This window comes from Euphorbia lathyris, chromosome 2, assembly GCF_963576675.1.
Source record: "Euphorbia lathyris chromosome 2, ddEupLath1.1, whole genome shotgun sequence".
In the NCBI taxonomy this organism is placed as follows: Eukaryota; Viridiplantae; Streptophyta; class Magnoliopsida; order Malpighiales; family Euphorbiaceae; genus Euphorbia; species Euphorbia lathyris.
Window position 1 is genome coordinate 42,131,763 of NC_088911.1, and position 21,135 is coordinate 42,152,897.

At 35.3% G+C, this 21,135-nt stretch overlaps 1 protein-coding gene across 1 annotated transcript; it reads left to right on the plus strand.

Moving 5' to 3' along the window:
* The first annotated feature begins 3,511 nt into the window (after window positions 1–3,511).
* On the plus strand, window positions 3,512–17,657 carry LOC136217929 (actin-related protein 4). The gene is made up of 20 exons (XM_066004636.1): window positions 3,512–3,748; window positions 3,835–3,926; window positions 5,273–5,437; window positions 5,546–5,619; window positions 5,701–5,781; window positions 6,669–6,729; window positions 6,839–6,888; window positions 10,377–10,431; window positions 12,247–12,324; window positions 12,434–12,487; window positions 13,436–13,489; window positions 13,566–13,626; window positions 14,430–14,481; window positions 14,591–14,657; window positions 15,305–15,367; window positions 15,478–15,540; window positions 15,861–15,923; window positions 16,369–16,433; window positions 16,979–17,047; window positions 17,322–17,657. Exons 1-20 carry the CDS (start codon window positions 3,736–3,738, stop codon window positions 17,365–17,367), a joined length of 1,326 nt encoding a protein of 441 aa, XP_065860708.1. The 5' UTR covers window positions 3,512–3,735; the 3' UTR covers window positions 17,368–17,657.
* The last annotated feature ends 3,478 nt before the right edge of the window (window positions 17,658–21,135 follow it).

Here is a 21,135-nt window from a genome sequence, read left to right on the forward strand (position 1 = left end):
AGAAAGAGCACGGTATAAGAGAAGTTACTGGTTGATAGAGAAGGTTGAAGTATCAAGTCATCGGTTTTGTCTTTAGTTAGGACATTGCCTCTTATTTGGAGATTTGCTTGTATTGGATAATAATTTTAGGACTTGAATGTAGTAGAAATATGAATTTATTTTATAATACATTTAAGAGGAATACCTAGAAAAGTGATATTTATGATATTTGGAGACTATTAGGTGTTGATTGTGATCTTTCTAGTTCACGCCCGATGCCGATTGTGGTCGTTTAGGATCGGGTGTGTCAAAATATGATTGTAAATGCAGTCTTTGAGTTAGAAAATACCAACCAGAACCTGGAAATTACATGAAGGATCTCTACACAAATTCATTAATGTACGAATAGTCTAAGTGATACTTTCATTTTGGTTTGTATTGATTTTTCTTCTTACATATTTGCTCTCTTCCATCTATCTTATAGTCAAATTGATGTTACTGGGAGTCAGAAGTCTGTCATTATCCATGTTCCTGCTAGACTAAGGAAAGCTTACAGAGATGCATATAATGCTTAAGATGTTCAGTGAGCAGGTAATTATATACTTGTATTGGGTTCTCTTTTTGTTTATCATTATTCTTTTAGTGGATTCTGCTTAAATTTTTATATAAGAAATTCTAAATATTAAGTGATCTTGTTGTAGATAGTTTGATTAAATTTTGGTAGGTGTGCTCCTACTGAAAAGCATCATTCATTAATTTCATAATGTGAGAAATATATCAATGCCTTTTAGGTTGGTATGTTTGTTTGGTATAGATGAGTAATTGTTTGTTGATTTAGAAGAAAATTCGCATGGACTTGTTTCTATTTATTTTCCCCCCCTTTTTTTTTGGTGTTTGCAGCTTTTATTTAAGGAACAACTAAAAATTGCTTTATGATTGAATAACATAATGCCAAAATACTTCATATTGAAGACTTTAAGGCATACAACTAAATATTTATCTTACTCTTTTTTTTTATCTAGCTTGCTATCTATATTGATAGTCCTGTGAGTTTGTCTTGGATTTCTGACTGATTATTGTATTGCATGCATTAAAGCATCCACATTAATCCTAGAATTAACGACCAATTTCCACACAATTTTCAGAGAGATTTTGCACAGCAACTTTACTTCAACTTAATTAAATTTTTGTTTTATTTAAGTATGATCTTGAGACATGTCTTAAAAATGTTCGATACCATGGACCTCCTCAAGAATGGTATCATAGTTGAAATGCGAATGGTCAGTTAGGGAAGAACATAAGAGAAAAGAAGCATTAGCCAGGCTTCAGGAAAAGAAGACTGATTTTCAGAGCTGTTACCTACTCATAATGGTAAATAATACTAGTGTAATGTGATGTCTTAATTTTAATTCTTCTGGGTACTTATTTTGAACTTTATTGTTACAGAGTTTGGTGATGGAACTTTCAACCCAAATATTAATTCTACTATACCAACTGAGCAAAACAAGTTCAAATGCGTCCCTTCTTGCCTGGGTTGGATGATGAATCTGTAGCAAACATGTTATTTTCAATTACAGAATATACTTATTTGCTAAAGTTGTTTGTATTTTCTTTTAGAATTTTAATAAAAGTTGTAATTTCACAATGTGTAGTCTATTGTAATTATAAGATAATGTACTTATGATGTTTTCCATTGTCAATAAAAGTGTACCTTCAATGATAATATGATTGTCACTAATAAATATTCCCAAGTGACAAATTGAATGTTAATTTGATAAAATTATGACAAGTATGATGTCATTAAAATTTTCTAATTTCAGCTTTGTATAGATATTCGTCACTTTAACTATACTTTTTGACGACGAATATGAGCTTTTGTCAGTAACATATTTACTTTTTATGACGATATTATATTTTAAGTGACAAAAAAGTATGGTAGTTTCAATGTCAATAAAGTTCTATAATTTTAGTTTCGTATTGAAATTCGTCATTTTTACTGTATATTTAGATGACGAAAAATGAATGATGTCATTTATATATGTACTATTAATGACGATATGAGGTCTTAGGTGACAAAAAAAATTGTAATAACAATGACAAAATAAGCGTCACCAAAAGAAAATAGTATAGTGATAGATGTTCTTATTTGTCATATAAAAGCAAATCAACCCTGACAAAAGAGAAATTCGTCATATATACATAATACCACGCTCCTACCGTGACGATCACTATGACGATAAATTTTCATCACCTATTATGTATTGTGACGAAAAATCACATTTTCATGACAATATTTGTGTGTCATCGGAGATCAAATTTCTTGTAGTGATGGTTTTAGATTTGATTTCCAAATTGATAATCAAGTGCGAGAAATCTTTTCAACTTGGGTAGATGAAACCGTTCAAGAATTTTTGGGATCCTTAAAACTAGTAATCCATCTCCTGTTTATATGGGTAAAGCACAAATCTGGTTAATTTATCAAAATCTGGGTAAGCACAAATATGGGTAATTCTAGAGAGAGAGAGAGAAAGAGAGGAGAGAGAGTCTAAGAAAGAGAGAATTAATAAAGATAAGTTTTCCTTAAATATGGGCATAGAAGTAATTTATTAATTTTTTTTAACTTTTTGACCGGTCAAAGCTGAGGTGTCGCGTTGACCGGTCATTTTTACCTGCTGTACACCATAGTGTCTGGCCACCTATGAGTTCATATATATTATTGAGACAAATTGAAGGTTGTACACCAAAGTGTGAAATGGGTCAAAGATTGTACACCATTGATGAAATTTACCCCTCCAAAATAAGGAAAAATACTTGAATATCTAAGATTCGAATTTACCAATAATCTGAAATTTAACGAATTGAACTTGAAACGAAATTTTTTTCCGTTGAATTTGCTCTAAACGGGTAGCCCATACGGTCCGGTCCATGGACCGGTAGTATGAACTATCTTATTTTACCTAGGCAAAACGGGTAGGCTACCCTATTTTACCTAGGCAAAACGGGTAGGCTACCCTATTTTGCCTAGCCTACCCGTTTTGCCTAGGTAAAATAGGGTAGTTCATACTACCGGTCCATGGACCGGACCGTATGGGCTACCCGTTTAGAGCAAATTCAACGAAAAAAAATTTCATTTCAAGTCAATTTGTTAAATTTCAGATTATTGGTAAATACGAAACTTAGATGTTCAAGTATTTTTCCTTGTTTTGGAAGCATGATTTTTCTTCGTTTTGTTCTTCGGGGTTGAGAGAATTTCACTTTTTTGAATGAAAAATGAAAAGGGCAAAAATGTTAAACAGGAGGCGACGATAAGTAAAATAGGGACGACGTATAGCAACCCACTAAATCTATTCTAGCTTAATTCAATTAATATGAAACATCAATTTTTCTAATCATCAAAATTAAATTTTAATAAATTACAAACAATTCTTTTTAGATTAATAAATATTAAATGTTCGGGGTGGAATTTGGGCCTTATTCCAAAATACAATGAGAGAAGGTATCTTGCTTATGAATCCAACCGGAGTGAGTAGTATGGAAATTGAAACATGGGACCCGACCCGACCCAACTCAGAATTCCTCTTTCATTCTTCTCCTCTTCCCTCTAGTCTCTCCTTCCCCTGAGCTCATCGTCCTCAAATTCTAAAACCCTAACTTACATTATAGATTTCTTTTTGAAAATTACAACACAGTTTTGAGACTTCAGCTAATTTAGAAACCCTTCTTTCTCTCTCGTATCTCTCTCGACAACTTCCCATCATGTATGGTGGTGGTGAGTCCATAAGCTCTCTAACTCTCTCTACTTCTATCCCGACCTCACTTAAAGTAGTTGGTTTTATTTTCTCCTTGTCAATGCAGATGAAGTCTCAGCTATAGTGATTGACCTTGGCTCCCACACTTGCAAAGCTGGTTATGCTGGCGAAGATGCACCCAAGGCCGTCTTTCCTTCTGTTAGTCCCTCTCTCTTTCACCTATATTCTCAATTCTCCCCTGTCGCTATCATCGTAGTGCACTTGATGCATTGATGCGCGATTGCGCAGTGGCCTTTTTTTTTCTGGGGAATTACAGCTAATTGCTTTTATATATGTTAGTTGCTATGATTTAACATAAAATACTGTCCTTTCCCATATAATTCTAGTGAAAAGAACCTTATAGGTCTTAAAAATACATTCTTTGCTTGTTGAGTTGGTGAATTGCCATTGGCATATCATAAGGTAGATGTCTACCTAGGGAATAGAATTGTCTGCTAATATATGTAAAGCAAATGCATACTTTTGATTGACTTATTTATATCATATGTTGTTACTGGAACTTGGAGAAGTTGACATTGGAAAGCTCTATAAGAGAACGAATATGAGTGCTTTCTAGGCCTTTCGCTGGCCAAATGCATTCTGATTTGAGTCATATGGGAGAACCTAAGGACTTCAGAGAATGCTCATTTTGGTGTTTCGAGGAGATTAAGGACTCTGAGCTCCTCTGTTGACGGAGTTGTTTATTATTTTCCCAATAGGATGTTAATTTCTAATCATTATTAAAAAATGTTTACATGTACATTGTCCTGTGGGAAATGCTACTATTGCTATTTTGAAGAGATTAAGGAATGTTACCTCTTTTTTTTTTTATTTTTTTTTATTTTTTTATGGGACCTGCTTTTATATAGGAGGCCATTCCATGGTCATAATTAAAAGTATTTATTAGTATATGTACATTTTTCTACAGAGAACCATATGGCTTTAGTGCCATCCACACACCGCTCAAGGTATAGATGTTGACTGCAAATGGAGTGAAATGCGAGTTAATTGGAAGACTATGCTTAAGATAGGACTGGAAGTTGGTTGAGAAAGTGATAATTGTCGAGTCCTACTAGATTGACGCAATGGTCCTATATGACCTTGGATGATATAATAACGCCAGTACAACTTAAGTATACTGTACAAATTATTTCTACCTGTTTACTGGATAATATAAATATTTACTGTTTTTCTAATGTTCTGTTTTCATGTATGGAGAATCCACGACACGGTCTTAAAATGGTTCCCTTTGTTTTGCTTTCGAAGATTGGCCCTTCTATTCCCCAGTTTATCATTTGCATCAACCGTAATTAGATGTGATGTGATAATCTCCTTGATTGTCTGTGCACTGAAAAATGTTCCAGTTTTGGACTAGTACGGTCTAGCATATGGGAGGATTATAGTATAATATGCTGTAAATTTTTCTTCAATTGCACATGCATACAAGGGTTGTTATTATGTAGTTGATCAAACTTCTAATTTGATCTATGTCTATGACTTCTTAGGTTGTTGGGGCAATTGATCAAATGGATATTGATGACACTGCAAATAATGAGAAGACCTCCTCCATAGATTCCAAGAACAATATCAAAGAATTTGAGAAGGGCAAAGGCAAACGCAAGTTATATGTGGGATCTCAAGCTGTAGGATTTCGTCGAGATAATATGGAGGCAAGCATCCTGAATAAGTTCTCTTTTAATTTGGAAAAATTGACCAGGATATCTTATCTTATCATACAACATGTAGTGATTAAATGTGTTGTTATGCTGATTCACTAGATTCTATCACCAATAAAGGATGGAGTTGTTGTTGATTGGGATATTGTGGATAGCATATGGGACCATGCTTTCAGGTAATTGCTACTTATCAATATTGCAAATTTTGTTTTTCTGATGGTTCTGTAACAATTTCATTTAATTGTTCCTTTATTTAGGGAGTGCCTATTGATTGATCCTAAGGAACACCCAATGCTGCTTGCAGAACCTTCATCCAATGGTCAACAGCAGAGAGAAAGGTATGTATCAACATTCCGTGTTTGGTAATGGATATGATTAATTGTTTCTATTCTCAACTGTGATTGTTGGTTTACCTGTTTAGAAGGATAGCATGATAACATATGTTGCTGTACTGTGCATCAGATTATTGTTCTTATGGGGAAGCACTTAATGCATTAGATTACTGCTCTACTGCGGAAGAACTTAAGTGTTAAATATGTTTAGCATATTTTATTGTGAAATATTGCAATATTGACATGTGAACCATTCTTGACCCCACTTTTTATTCTGGATTTTGTACCTCCAACTTGGCCTTTTCCATCCCTTTTTCCTATTTGACATGAAGTTAACTCTTGATTAAGAAAATGAAATGAGATTGTTAAGAAATAAGAGTGACAACTAAGAATGTAGTTGATTCATGTTGAAAAAGACAGTCATGGTTTAATAGTTTAATTAGTGCTTAGTATTCACTCCTCTTTCTTTCGTTGTGAAAAGTAGTGAATAACCACAAAATGCTTAAGTCCTATCAGACATGCACGATAAAGTAAAGGACTGTTTGGTGGATACAAAAATATGATGATGTATACTTGACTTGCAAGGCTAAATTTGTCCCTATACATATCTTTTTCCCTTGAATCTGTTAGTTTTAAGATTTACTCAAATTACAAATGATTACAATTGCAGCAACAAGAGGAAGTTCACTAGTTTTGATTAAAATCAATTATAATAAAGTTGATGATTTCTACGCTCGCTTGACTTGCGCAGAAAAAATATTTTGTTAGAACTTCTATTAATAACTTGAAGTATTCAGCATCTTTTGACCTATTTAAAAAGTTCTCATATGGTATTTGTTACTTCATACTTCTTTCGTTTCTCTTGACATAGGATTTTGATGTATCTTTGACAGGACAGCGGAGATTATGTTTGAAAAATACAATGTTCCAGCATTATTTCTAGCCAAGAATGCTGTATGCCCTTGCTCTACCATCTTATTCTTCCTTTTACTTCGCATATATTATCTTGACAACAATTCTTTGAGATTCTTCATTTTTGCACCCACTTCCTCCCAAATTTCAGGTTCTCACATCATTTGCATCAGGGCGTCCTACCTCACTAGTTGTTGATTGGTAGGATATATGTATATATTTATTTATTTTATAGTCCTCTTAGTTTGTGATCATTATTATGTATGCCTTTTTTTTGCCTCCTTGTTACTGGTTATTTTGTTTGAGCTATAATCACACGGTAAATCATACCCATGGCACCTGGATTTTGGGATTACTAACATTATGATCCCTAAACTTCAAATCATGACATAAAACTCCCTGAACTTCAACAGCGACTCACATTATAGCTCAAATTATCGTTGAACGCTGTTATAACCGGTCACTTGACACAATGTGATACCTACTAACCTCTTTTTCCATTATTAGTTATTGCCCTTTCCTTCTCCAACTTAACACTCTCTCGTTTCTTCTTTTTCTTTCCTTCACCAACAACCCATTTCTTCTTTGTTTTTCTTCATCAACAACTCATTTCTTCTTTTTCTTTCTCTCATGAACAACCTTCATTGAGTTCGAATCCCAAAATCTTAAAACCTAAAATTGTAAATATTAGAAATTGTAGAAGTAGAGATGGAGATGGGTTTGTAAGAATGGAGTAGATGGAGATGGTGAGAAGAAGCGAAAGAGAACAGTTGCAGAAGAAGGAGATGGATATGTAAGGATGAAGAAGAAAATGGAGTAGACTAAAGAATCCCACCATTTTTTTATTGTCTTTTTCAATAACCTTCACCCAAATTAATCTTAGTCTCCTCTACCCTTCTTAATTATATCGAATTCTTTTCTTGCATATTTATGCATGCTAACATTGGTTGGTTAGCGTTGGACATGTCAGAAGCACCTCAAACATCATTCTCTTATAGGATGGAATTGGTTTACATCCTGCTGAACATTTTTTTGTTCCTTTTGTTAACTCTGTTTAAAGACGAGGCATTATAATCTGATATCATGCTAAACCTAATCATGAGTTCATTTTGTAAAATAAGGATGAGGATTGTTTCATATGATAACCTAGTATGAACTTCATCAAGGCTTAAAACCATGATTGATAACTTAAGAAACTAAAAACTAGAACCTGCTCCGCCTGAATATTACCTTAAGACTACTAAATCCTAAACCACACGTGTTTGCACTAGCAACTAGCACTAATCCGAGATTCAACAAGCAATACACAAATTAGTCAATGCTCTGAACTGATCTATGTCTAACATTATGTCTTAAACTTGTAGTTTTCTTGAGACTTAGCTCTCTAATACCCCACAACACCAATAGTAATCAGCATAGTTGGCCCAAGGCGCACTAAGGCGCCAAGGGATCCTGGAGCCTAGGTTCAAGGCGCAAGGCGAGGCACGCGCCTTAGAAACACGAGGCGCATAAAATAAAATAAAGATATATACTCTTTTACTAGTTAAGCATTAAAAAAAAAAACATTTATGACCACACAAACAAAACAAAACCACATAAAAACATAATACTAATCATAAATGCAAAAAACACCAAATTAAGTTCATACTTCATAAAGACACGTATACTTAACTTCTTAACCTAAAGTACCTAACTATAACTACAATAACAACAACAACAACAAAGCCTTAGTCCCGAAATGATTTGGGGTCGGCTAACATGAACCATCATATAAAACCATGAAATCAAGTCGTGTCAGCGACACAAATTCTCTCCCTTCACTCTGTCCTATCCACTACCATATTTTCCTCAATCCCTAATAAACTCGTATCACTCTCGATCACCCTCTTCCAAGTTTGTTTAGGTCTCCCCCTACCTCTCACCCCTTTGCCACTCTTCAGTCCTCCTAACCGGCGCATCAAGCGCTCTTTGTCTTATATGGCCAAACCACCTTAGTCGGTTTTCCCTCATTTTATTCCCAATAGATGTAACCCCTACTTTTGTCCTAATTATTTCATTACTCACCCGATCCTTTCTCGTATGACCATACATCCATCTCAACATACGCATCTCCGCCACCGACATCTTATGAATGTGACAGTGTTTTACTACCCAACATTCCGTGCCATATAACAACGCTGGTCTGATTGCCATAAAAAAAGGGAGGCCCGGTGCATTACGCGTCCCCGCTAAGCGAGGGTCCGGGGAGGGGTCCGACCACAAGGGTGTACTGGGGGCAAGCCTTCCCTTGCCAATTTTTTTTGGCAAGAGGCCGCTCCTAAGACTCGAACCCGTGACCTTCGGCCACACGACAACAACGTTTTACCGTTGCCATGCGGTAGAATTTTCCCTTCAATCTATTAGGCATGCCGGGATCACAAAGGAAACCCGTAGCACTCTTCCACTTCGACCAACCCGATTTAATCCTATGAGCAACATCTCCATCTATTTCTCCATCCGTTTGGATAATAGACCCTAAATACCGGAAGCAATCCGAGGCCTGAACAACTCCCCCTCCCATCTAGGGTGATTGTCCCTGCCTCCCTACTCCTATCGCCGCTAAACTTGCATTCCAAATATTCTGTCTTACTTCGGCTCAACTTAAAGCCTCTAGATTCCAAAGTTTGTCTCCATAGTTCCAACTTCCTCTCCACGCCTTCTTTCGTCTCATCAACCAACACAATATCATCTGCAAACAACAAGCACCATGGTATACCATTGTTGAAGTGAACTCGTTAGTTCATCCATAACGATGGCAAAAAGAAATGGGCTAAGTGCAGAACCTTGATGCACTCCAATCGTAATAGGGAACTCTTCAGTCTTCCCAACACTGGTACGTACACTCGTGTATGCTCCCTCATACATGTACTTTATGATGTCAATATATTTCCGCGAAATGCCTTTCCTTATTAAGGCCCACCAAAGTACTTCCCTTGGTACCTAACTATAACTAATGCTGCCAAATTAATAACCATTCATTGTCAATCAAAAAGAACACACAACAAAAACTAATAATCATCATCATCAAGATCATCCTCCAAATTAATATGGTCCTCTCCATATACTTAACGTGGCTTCTTCTCCTAACATATACTTAACGTGACTTCTTCTCCTAATCTTTCTCTATTCTTTCTCTATTTAATTATGACTGGGACGCTTCATATTCTTATTTACATTAAGGGTTAAGATTAATCTTATTTAAGTTAGATTAGTGTTTGAGATTAATAAAGCAGTTATTTAAAAAAAACTGTAAAAAAACCCTAAGTAAAACTGCCAGGCACACCAGGCTCCAAGGTGCGAGCGAGGTGGACAAGGCCAGAGCCTTTTTTACAGCGCCTCAATTTTAAGGTTCAAGGCTCAAGACCTTGAGCCTTGCTCAAGGCGCGCCTTTAAAAACTATGGTAATCAGTACGTTGATACCATGGATTGTTGCAGCTATTAATATTTAGCTCATGGCGATGGCTGTTGTAGTTGATATTTTTGTAGCTTTATGATGGATACCAATTATGAAGGTTTAGAAGTGTGAATGGTAGAAACCTTTTATTTCCTATTAAGATGATCCTACCTTATGGTTCACTTACTTTCTATTTGACACATCGGATATTTTTGTTAAATGCTTACCAACTTTGATAAACTGCTACCCTTTATAGTGGTGGAGGATCAACTACAGTAGCTCCAGTGCATGATGGTTATGTTCTCCAAAAGGTCTGTCTTTTTTACAACCAAGTGTAATATAATATTTATAAATCATTATATATTGGTGGGTTTTGAGACCATTTTTAAGCACATGTTGGTCACACTTCTATGTAATATGATATTTATAAATCATTAAATCACTAAAAATTTAGCTGTTTGCCATTTTCAAGCACATGTTGGTCACACTTCTATGAAGTTGCACTTGCTCATTTTTTTTAAATAACCAAATATGGAGGAATTTGAGATCTATGCATTCTTTTGCCGCATAAGTTGGCTGAAGAATTTGAAATCATTTAAAATCTATGTATCTGTATGCTATATGTATAAACAACAATCATGAATTATCCTGAACGTATATGGAGATTATAGCACTGATGTTTCTAGTGAACTAGTTATCAGTAGCATGAAAAATACGGATGAAAGATGATTTTATTGAATGCTTTACTTTCTCCTTGCCGTGATCACAACATTGTTCAAAAAGTCTATTGTGGGAATTATGTAATGGGTCTGACAATTTTTAAGACTAGTAATTTATATCTACTGCTCAACTTTGAAGAATTTGGCTGAAATTTTACCTCAGTCGCCTTTTCAATGAATATAGTAAAGAGTTCACTCTTTATTTAAATTTGCTGATATTATATTTCATTTACATATGGAAATATCAATCTCACAAGTGATATCTATCTACATATAAATATTAATAAACTATATTTACTAGATAAAAAAAGGGCGGCCCGGTCGCACTACGCGTCCCCACTGAGTGAGGGTCCGGGGAGGGGTCCCACCACAAGGGTGTACTGGGGGCATGCCTTCCCCTGCCAATTATTTGGCAAGAGGCCGCTCCTTAGACTTGAACCGGTGACCTCTTGGTCACACGACAACAACGTTTACGGTTGCGCCAAAATTTTGAACTCCAAAAAAGTTATGAAGAAAATGGGGCTGAAATAGGTTAGCGGCAATAAAATGTAATTGCCATGGATGCTATTATGTACTTATAACTGAGAGTAACATATAACCATTAATAATTTCAATTGATAGCTCTGAAATGTGCAGATAGGTTAGTTGTTTTCTAGAAAAACCAAGTAAGAAGTGAAATATCCTTAGCGACAGTAAATTGTAATGGCCATTGTGTAATTTTTAACTGTCATCACAGAAATGATTTAAGAGGAGCAAGACATGATGCTGTTTGGTCCCACGAAACATATTTATGCTAGATAACAGTATTCTAAAATCACATTTTGTTTCTTGAACATTTGGAACTCTCTTCGTCCTTCACTAGGTACTCGTCAGAACTTAAAGTTCTGGCGTGAGGAAATGAGAGTAGAAGAGAAAAGATAGAGAGAGGAGAGAATTAGGAGGAAATGAGAAGGAAAATCTTCATTAAAATTCAGGAATAACCACCACGTACATATGTGACCACTAATATAGGAATGAGGTCACAATTGGTTACAAAGGACAGCTGCCATTCTGTACAGCTGGATAACTGCCTCACGAGTGTCCAAAATAGAATGATTCTAGCTACTTTGGCTGATACAGCCTTTAGGGAAATAAACAACGCACAACAAGGAAAGCATAAAGTAAAATATCGCAGCAAAACAACAATAACAGAATTAACTAACAAGGCTAATATGATATCACAATTAGTCCTTGGGCCTTTTCCCCTTATGCTTATATTGTAACAATACTCAAGTATTTGCAGGATAATAATATATTGGTTGAGTTTGTATCATCGATATGGTGGAAAAAGTCCAATATGGATTTATATTATCAGCCTGTGACAGACTGACGAATCTTTTCTATTTCCCCTTTTTCTTTTGATAATAGGCAGTGGCTTCTTCTCCCATAGGAGGAGACTTTCTTACGGAATGCTTGTTGAAAAGCTTGGAGAGCAAAGGTACCACAGTAAGTGACTATTTTATTGAACTTAATTCAAAGAGCAGGTTAATTGGTAATAATGGTGTAATTCATCTTTATTGTGTGCCTTTAGCATAACTGTTTGTTGGCCTTGCAGATAAAACCCAGGTACTCTTTTAAAAGAAAGGAGAACCGCCCAGGAGAGTTTCAGGTATTCTCAACTCACTGGCAATTCAGTTGAACTATCATGCTTATTTTTAGAAACAGGCACTACCACTCATGCTATGCTGAGGGAGACATATTACTGTAAAGATATTGTATCATAGTTAAGTTATATTTTTCTATCACTTTGCTTTGATTTTCTGATGGTCAATTGTCAAGTTTTTTTTTTTTTTTTTTGGGCGGGTGGGGCTTGCTTGTGTTTCATGGTAAGCTAGCAGTAGAAAAGTTGAGTTTAAGGTGCACACTCTATGGAAAAGAAAGAGGGTGAGAGAGCGGATAATAGTAGTCAAATATGAAGAATTTGGTCGGCGAAATTCTTTGCTTGCATAGGTAGTTGGGCTTATGAGGTGTATATGACTGGTTGATTTGATTACAAGTACAATGTGAACATCCAAGCTGATGATTACAATTTGCAAGAAAAGGCAGGTGAGCGTTCATTGAATGTGCAAACAGTAAAAAGGACTATCTGGAAGGTTTAGTGTTATTTTTCATGTATTGGTTTATAAATTAGTCTCAAGTTCATCTTATATAGAGGTGCATTGTTCCATCAAATTCAGACGCTAAGAATATTCTTTTTGTTTGCGGAAATATCTACTTGGGAAAAGAAAGAGTACAGTCTGGGTATCTTTGCTTCATGCACAATTCGCCTGGTTTCATTTCATAGTCATCAGTGCCAATCATAGCTAAAGGGCATGAACTCATAGAATTGACCAGTACTGCTAAAAGTGTGATATATCTTTATTATATTGGCTAAGATGAGAATATTCTGAAATTTTTTAATTTTTCCTTTGTGTGTTTTTTAAAATGACCATCACTTCGCTTCATTTTGGTGCTGTGGATATTGATACAAGTCACCACTTTTCTTGCATTATATTGCCTGAGAAATAATGTGCATTATTTTGGTCTTGATTTGTCTTCTGTTTTCTGAACCACACAGGTAGTGGATCTTGATTTTCCAAACACAACTGAAAGCTATAGACTCTACTCTCAGGTTGATGATTGATCCCTTAATATTCCTACTAATGAAAATGCCTTTACTTAACGACTAATGATTTCTTTGGAAACAGAGGGTAATTGCGAGTGATATCAAGGAATGTGTTTGCCGAGCTCCAGATACACCCTATGATGGTATGTTCTTTTCATGTTCTGTGTTTCCCATGTTTTCCTTTGGATTACTACTTCGTGAACTATTTGAATATTCAGACTTCATTTAACTTCGGATCATGCATCTATTATATTTAGTCTGTACTTATCTTGGGTTCACGGGGCGGGGGGATAATATCCCTCTCCCTTGTGTGTGTATGAAAGTATGTTTTGAGTTTGACTAGGAATTTCATTCATTTTGAATCGTTATTAGAAGATTATTCCAATGCTCTTAGAAAATTTATATCCCTTGCTCTTTTTCATTTGACCTTAGAATACCCTCATCATAGGGTGTCTACAGTGTGTTAATCTGATACATTATTTATATCTGACTTTTTAGACATTGATCCCTTGTTTATCTCCTAGTGATTTACACTATATTTTACAGTGATTGAAGAGCCAGTGATCTGCAATCAAACAAAGCTGATGGTAATTTGGTTTTTGATCTGCACCAAATTTCCTAGAACAGCTTAGTTTGATCAGCTGAGGGAAATGTACTACAAATTTGTGTTAATTCTCTGAAGATATTTTTTTGATTTCTAAACTGCCCTTGCTTTTCAACAAGCCTTGTGTGGATGTTGTGACTTCCCATTTTTAATCCTCTTTTGGTGCGATGAATTTTTTGAATCATGGTTACTGTATTCTACTTGTCAGTTACGCTGGTTGTATCATTGTTATCAGTAATGTAAAACGTTATAAAAACTTCCGTTCCCAGTCAAACTTTCAAGACTTTATGAGATCTTTATGCCAACCTTTCCTTCACTCACCCATTCCTGTTACAAATGCAGAAAGTGCATACTCAAATATTCCAATGACACCATATGAGCTTCCTGATGGCCAGTAAGTCTCTTGCAAAATTCTATCTGCAATACAGAAACTAAGGGGCGCAGCCCTTTTTAGATTGATTATGCCAGTTATTCATTTGATCTTGGATTTTTATGTGAAACAGGACAATTGAGATTGGAGCTGATAGATTCAAGATCCCAGATATTCTGTTTAATCCATCTTTGGCTCAGGTATGTGGCTCGTGAACTCTTGAGAAGACATCCTTCATATGCTGTCCATTCCGACCTTCATGCTACTTGAATTTTCAAATATTTAAATGATTCACCCAAAAGAAAGGCTAGGAATTTTTTAAGAGAGAGCTTGCTTCATTTAATTTATTAGGAGACTCAAATTGTACCATTTATTTTACATTTTATCCACTTTTTTCCTGGTTGAATATGAAGTATTATGTTTATGCCACAAACTATGATCACCTCTTTTTTATGTAAAAGGAATTTAACAATTTTCTGTTATATTTGTTGTTTGAGGTGGGACCTGCCTTGTCTTTTCTCTGCTTCCCATTGGGCTTATTTTTGACGTGTAATACTTTAGTTGTATTCTTGAGAATATTTCTAAAGCCTAGCCTTTTGTTGTTGTCAATATTATTCTTGGACTGCTTCATTTAATTTTTTAGCCTCCAACAAGTTTCATAAGTCTGGCTCGTGGAATTAGCTAAATATATCAGTTGATGTTATTAATTTGAATGCTTATGGTTCATGAAATGTGATTTTTCATGTTCTTTTAATTTGTATTGGACTTGTAGGCAGCGAGGGGCACTAATTATGACTTGATTAACTTGTAGACTAATTGCTCCTCTTGATTATTACTTGGTTGTCAGACAATTCCTGGTATGGATAATTTTGCAGAGATTGCTCCTAATGTTCGTGGTTTGCCACAAATGGTGAGTTCAAGCTTCTGGTTCTTGCTTTATTTTTGTTTTTATTTTTTTTAGCTTCTGACCTCAATTGCTTAACCAAGGTTTCTTGTTAACTATTTTCTTAATGCTTGCAGGTCATAGAGAGCATTAATAAGTGTGATGTGGATATTCGGAGAGAACTGTTCAGTAGCATTCTGGTAAAGTCGATGTGATGGTTAATCTTCTCTTTTCAACTGCATGTATTTTTATTTGATGGTCCGACTTTAAGTTGACTCTTCTTTAGCGCATTGATAAATCTAGTATGGATAGATGGTCTGCCTCAATCTCATTGTTTTCGTACTGCAAGTTTAATACAAGATTATCTCACATGAATTTTAGATGATAAGAAAGATATTAGATAGAGAAATATGGTATTTAGGTTCGTTAATACTTGATTCAACATTACTGCATGTTGTTTTTTTCATAGTTCCTTGAAATGTTTAGTAGTGATTTGGTCCTTCCTGTTTATTTTTTATAGCTTGCTGGTGGCACAGCATCAATGCAACAGTTGAAGGAACGTCTCGAAAAAGATTTGCTGGAGGTGGCCTTCTTCTGCAACACATACTCATTTGTTGTTTAATCTTATTTCTTTGTGGCCTCAATTACGGTGCCTGTTTCCATTACCTGAGGCATTGGTTTTCGTTATCTATATGATAATATGGTTTAAAATGGTCATGATATTCTTATGGGACTTAATATTAATGATGAAATTGTTAGTGGAGCTGAGCTGATTTTAAGAACCTGAGGTACTCAACTACATTACTAAAACCCCATCAGGCATATTTGGAAAATCATATTATTGTCTCTCTGCCCGTGAGAACTCAATGTTGTGTGATCCTCAAAATGATAGAAAAATGTTGCGTGTATATTTTCTTTCAAAATTTCATGTACAATGAATTTGATTTTGATTAATAAGGTGCTGCCATTAAAACATATTTCTTGTTGAGGTGAACCATTTCAATGAAATAACCATTTGTGATATTCAGGAGTCTCCTCAAGCTGCGAGAGTTAAAGTGCTGGCCAGTGGAAATGCCACAGAGAGAAGATTCAGGTTTAATTGATTTTGCATTGTGTTTTTAACTTTATTTTCACGAGCAGAACTTGATAAATTATGTACAATAGAGTTAATGAGTTTATCTATTATTTGCAACACTGGTGATCTCCTGGAAATGGTTGCATTAAATTATATGGGGTGGATTGAAGTTTTGAAAATTCTGAATCTGAACTCTTCAAAGCAAATAAAAAGTTAGTTAATTAGACAGTTTGTGTTTATCAAATGACATTCACCAAAAAATATGGTGGAATCTCTTGTATCCCGGGGACTTGGAAACTAGGAATTTGTGGACTGGATTAACTTGATACAGTTATATGGTTGCACCCTGGCATTTAATGATATTGTGATTGTATTTGTTAGGTAGTTTGCTGAGTTCCATTAACTCTTTTATTGTACGGTGTAATTATTAACTGGTTATCTTTACACTACATGCTTCAACTTCCACACTTCCCCACTGTAATATCTTAATGGAATCTTGTTTTCTTACTACGTTAATGCGAAATTGCCATTCTCCTAATTGTGATGCTACAATATTTATGCAGTGTATGGATAGGAGGGAGTATATTGGCATCCCTTGGTTCATTCCAGCAGATGTGGTTCTCAAAGTCTGAGTAAGTATTGTCTGTGCTTTTATTGAATGCAGCTATTTAACTATCGATGGTTGGCTTTCAAGTTTCTTTGCACCAAATATTTAAATTCCACACGAGCTGATTCAGGATGAATGTGTGCATTTCCTAATGCTGTTAGATGGGTGTCTTTCACTTGGAAGATGCCTTCCTAATGTACAGAGGTCTAGAGTCTCTTTTAAGTTTTCTTTTTTCTGTATTTGGAATTATGCTTATCAAGTATGTTTCGCGTGGTGCAAAAAATTGGTGAATTGGACAGGTATGAAGAACACGGGGCTCCATATGTACAAAGAAAATGCCCGTGATACCTTGTAGAAGAAGGAGGTGCATCGATTAATATGTTGGATTAGTTAGGGTTGGGAAGCTAAGATATTGTTTTTTGAAACTCCCATAGGTTTTGAAGCGCTGTTTTGGTACAGGTTCTAATTAGATTTGATGGTATCAGAAAGTAGTAAAACCATGTAACATTATTTGCCTAATTTACGTCTCCATAGCCCAAATGTGTGACAGGGCCTGTAGTAGCTTAGGTTGATAGTATCCTATTTAACTGTATGAACAGCTGCAACTTTTTGTTGGAAAGGAATCATTGGGATCATCATGTCTTATAGATGGAGACTTTGCATTTATTAGCTTTTGTTTAGTGGTACTATCTTTCACTAGTGAAGGCAGGCAGAATTTGCCAAAAAAGATCTCTAACCCAATTCAATCAATTCCAAAATCAAGGATAACTGACTACATAAGCTTAATAAATTATATTATTAACTATCACTAACAGTGAGAGTTGGATTCTAAACTAAACCTCTAAGGATTTGGGTGAGGGATTCCAATATGTGACTTTTGTAAAAGATAATGTTGTTATCATCTCGTATTTAAACACTTGTTCTGTAAAAGCCTCTTAAGGTTATGTGTGAAATGTGATTTTCAAGATTGTCAAGTTTTTCCATGTGCTAAGTGTCATGGGGCCAACTACTTGACACCGTGTAGCGCTTGCTTTTTCCGTGAAAGCTAAGCCAGCCAAGAGTCACATCTTACAATATCTGCAATAGACACGTGTACGAGTTAGGGATAAGCCATATACCAATTAGATAAAAGAGACAAGCATCAAAGTAACATCATACAAACAATCCACACTAGTCACATATTACAGTAAGCAACAACATACAGAAAAGAACACAATATATGAATAATGTACGTGGTCTTTATTAATCATAAGACATCATATTACACATTCGACATCCTAACATTAGTAGTAGGGGGAGACGGGGATATCCTAGGCCAATTCTAGCGTCAAGTCCTGGGGAAGATAATCCCTCTCCCTATAATGTTTCTTATGCCAAGTGACTTGGCACACTCCCCCACTCTTTGCCCCCAACAATTCTCCCCATTATACTAGTCAAACTCGCCCACTCTTTACACTAAAAAACATGGATTTTATTTCTCTGGAAATCTCTACACGATAGTATAAATTATTGTTATTGACAGCATCATTAAATATTTCTTGGGTTTATGGTGTTTTTGATCCATCACCTGATGCAAAGTAAATATTAATTTTTTTATATATATTTATTAGTTCTCGGCTTCCTACATATTATAATAGTCCATCTACTTTAAAAAAACACTGTAAAATTCACGAGTTTTTGACAAAATATCTTAGTCCCTCATCCATTAATTTTGTAGAGTAGATAATTTCTTAATCCCCATTTTTTTTACGTAAAACATTGTTTAGTCCACTTATTGATCCATCTGGGTAAACTACACCAATGGTATCTAAACTTTACATAGTTTATACTTTGGTACCTAGATTACATTTTGTTCCAAAAATATATCTGAAGTAACGATGCCAAGACAATTTAGTATATTTTTACCTGTTATGACTGGTCAACGCGAGTTTCATGAGTTAGTTACATTAATGGTACCCGAACTTTATCATAATTCACACTTCGGTACCTGGATTTTATTTTATCCTAAAAACATAACACAAGTAAAAGTGACTGAAATGTTTAGTTCATTTGATCGGTTAGTGACCGGGTAACATGAACTAAATATTGGGACTCACCATACACTCAATTAACATAAAATTATAATATTGTCATTTATGAGCTAAATGATAGTATTATAATTTTATATTAATTGAGTGTATGATTGGTCTCAATTTTTAATTTAAAATGGTCAAACTCGGGTTGATCAATCACTGATCGGTCAAATATACTAAAATATTGAGTCATCTTTACTTGAAGTGTATTTTTTGGACAAAATGAAATCTAGGTACCAAAATGTGAATTCAGGTAAAGTTCAGGTACCATCAGTGTAATTTACTCGTCAAAATCGCATTGACCGGCCAGTAACCGGTAAAATATACTTAATTGTCCGGTCATCGTTACTTTGAGTATATTTTTGAGACAAAATGTAATCTAGGTACCAAAGTGTGAATTAGGGTAAAGTTCAGGTACCATTGGTGTAATTTACTCGATCCCATTTAGAAAAAACACAATGAGATTTCCTATAACATGTATGGATTCTCCACTCCACCACAACCTCATGGTTTAAGAATAATATAAGTACACATGTATATTGAAAATAAAAATGCATATCGGCAATTCTAAAAGTAATGAAAGAACCCGACACCCGAATCTCTCCGTAATTCATTTAGTTTGAAGTCGACTTCCGTTGGACTTGCAACATATTCGTATATCTGCACTTTTGCTTATATATACTTTCTTTTGATATTTTTGCTATTTTTTTTAATACAGAATATGGTTTACACATTTGAGAATTACAGAAAGCCTTTAGATGAGGTGTACAAGAAGAAGAATAAAATAATCCTTGTGCAGGTGAGGATTTTATGTAACGAAGAACATGATGAGCTGCTCCTAAATGTACTGATGTTGGAGATGAAAGAAATTGACTGAGGTTTGAAACAGCAAAATTGATGTCAGGGTGAGTATTGGTCAAGTACAACAAACGTCCTACTAATCTGCGATATGGTCCGGGATCAGATAAGAGAATACCAACATCCCTGGTTAATCTGGTAGTGGAACTCATTGGAGTAGAGGCAGGTTTGCAACGCAGAAAACCAACATCTTCCAAAATATCGAGAGCATATTTACGCTGGCATAATGATATTCCTTTTGGAGTTCGAGCAACCTCAAGGCCCAAAAAATACTCGAGTGTGCCAAGGTCCTTAATCTTAAAAGCTGTATTGAGATAATGTATAACTGAATCAATTTCAACAAGATCATTCCCACACAAAATGATGTCATCAACGTAAACCAACAAGGCAATGAAAGAAGAAGATTTATTCTTGATAAAAAGAGAAGAATCAGCAGCTGAAGGACTATAACCAAGTTGAACAAGAGCAGAAGAAAGTTTAGTAAACCACTGACGGCTTGCTTGTTTTAACCCATAAAGTGATTTCCGCAGCTTGCAAACTAAAGAATGATCAGAAGCATTAAATCTAGGAGGAAGCTCCATGTAAACATCCTCCTCTAAATCACCATGTAAAAAGGCGTTATTTACATCAAGTTGTAAAAGTGACCAACCTTTTATAGTAGCAAGAACCAAAAGAAGTCTGACTGTTGTCATTTTTGCAACCGGACTAAAAGTGTCAAAATAATCGACACCTTCAGTTTGAGTGTATCCCTTGGCTACCCATCGAGCCTTGTAGCGTTCCAAACTGCCATCTAATTTAAGCTTTACTTTGAATACCCATCGAGAACCAATGGTGGGTTGTCCCGGAGGTAAAGAGACTAGAGACCATGTATTATTAGTTTCTAAGGCAGCAATTTCATCATCCATTGCAGACTGCCAGCAAGCATGCTTAATAGCCTCATGATAGGAACGAGGTTCAGTAATAACAGAAAGAGTAAGGGCATAGGTTTTATGAGGAAGTGAAAGATTATCATAAGAAATAAAATTAGCAAGATCATAGGTACCTAAAACAGCAGATGGTTGGCCACAAGTGTAGAGTAAGTTGCAATGATAATCTTTAAGGTAAGAAGGTTTGTTATGTGGTCTTGATGATTGGCGAACATGTATGGGAGAAGGAATAGCTGGTTAAGGAATAGTAGAAATGA

Coding starts and splice junctions, on each gene's coding strand:
- LOC136217929 (XM_066004636.1), top strand. Junction 6,730..6,838: donor TATTTCTAGCCAAGAATGCT/GTATGCCCTTGC, acceptor CCCAAATTTCAG/GTTCTCACATCATTTGCATC. Junction 12,488..13,435: donor ACCGCCCAGGAGAGTTTCAG/GTATTCTCAACT, acceptor TGAACCACACAG/GTAGTGGATCTTGATTTTCC.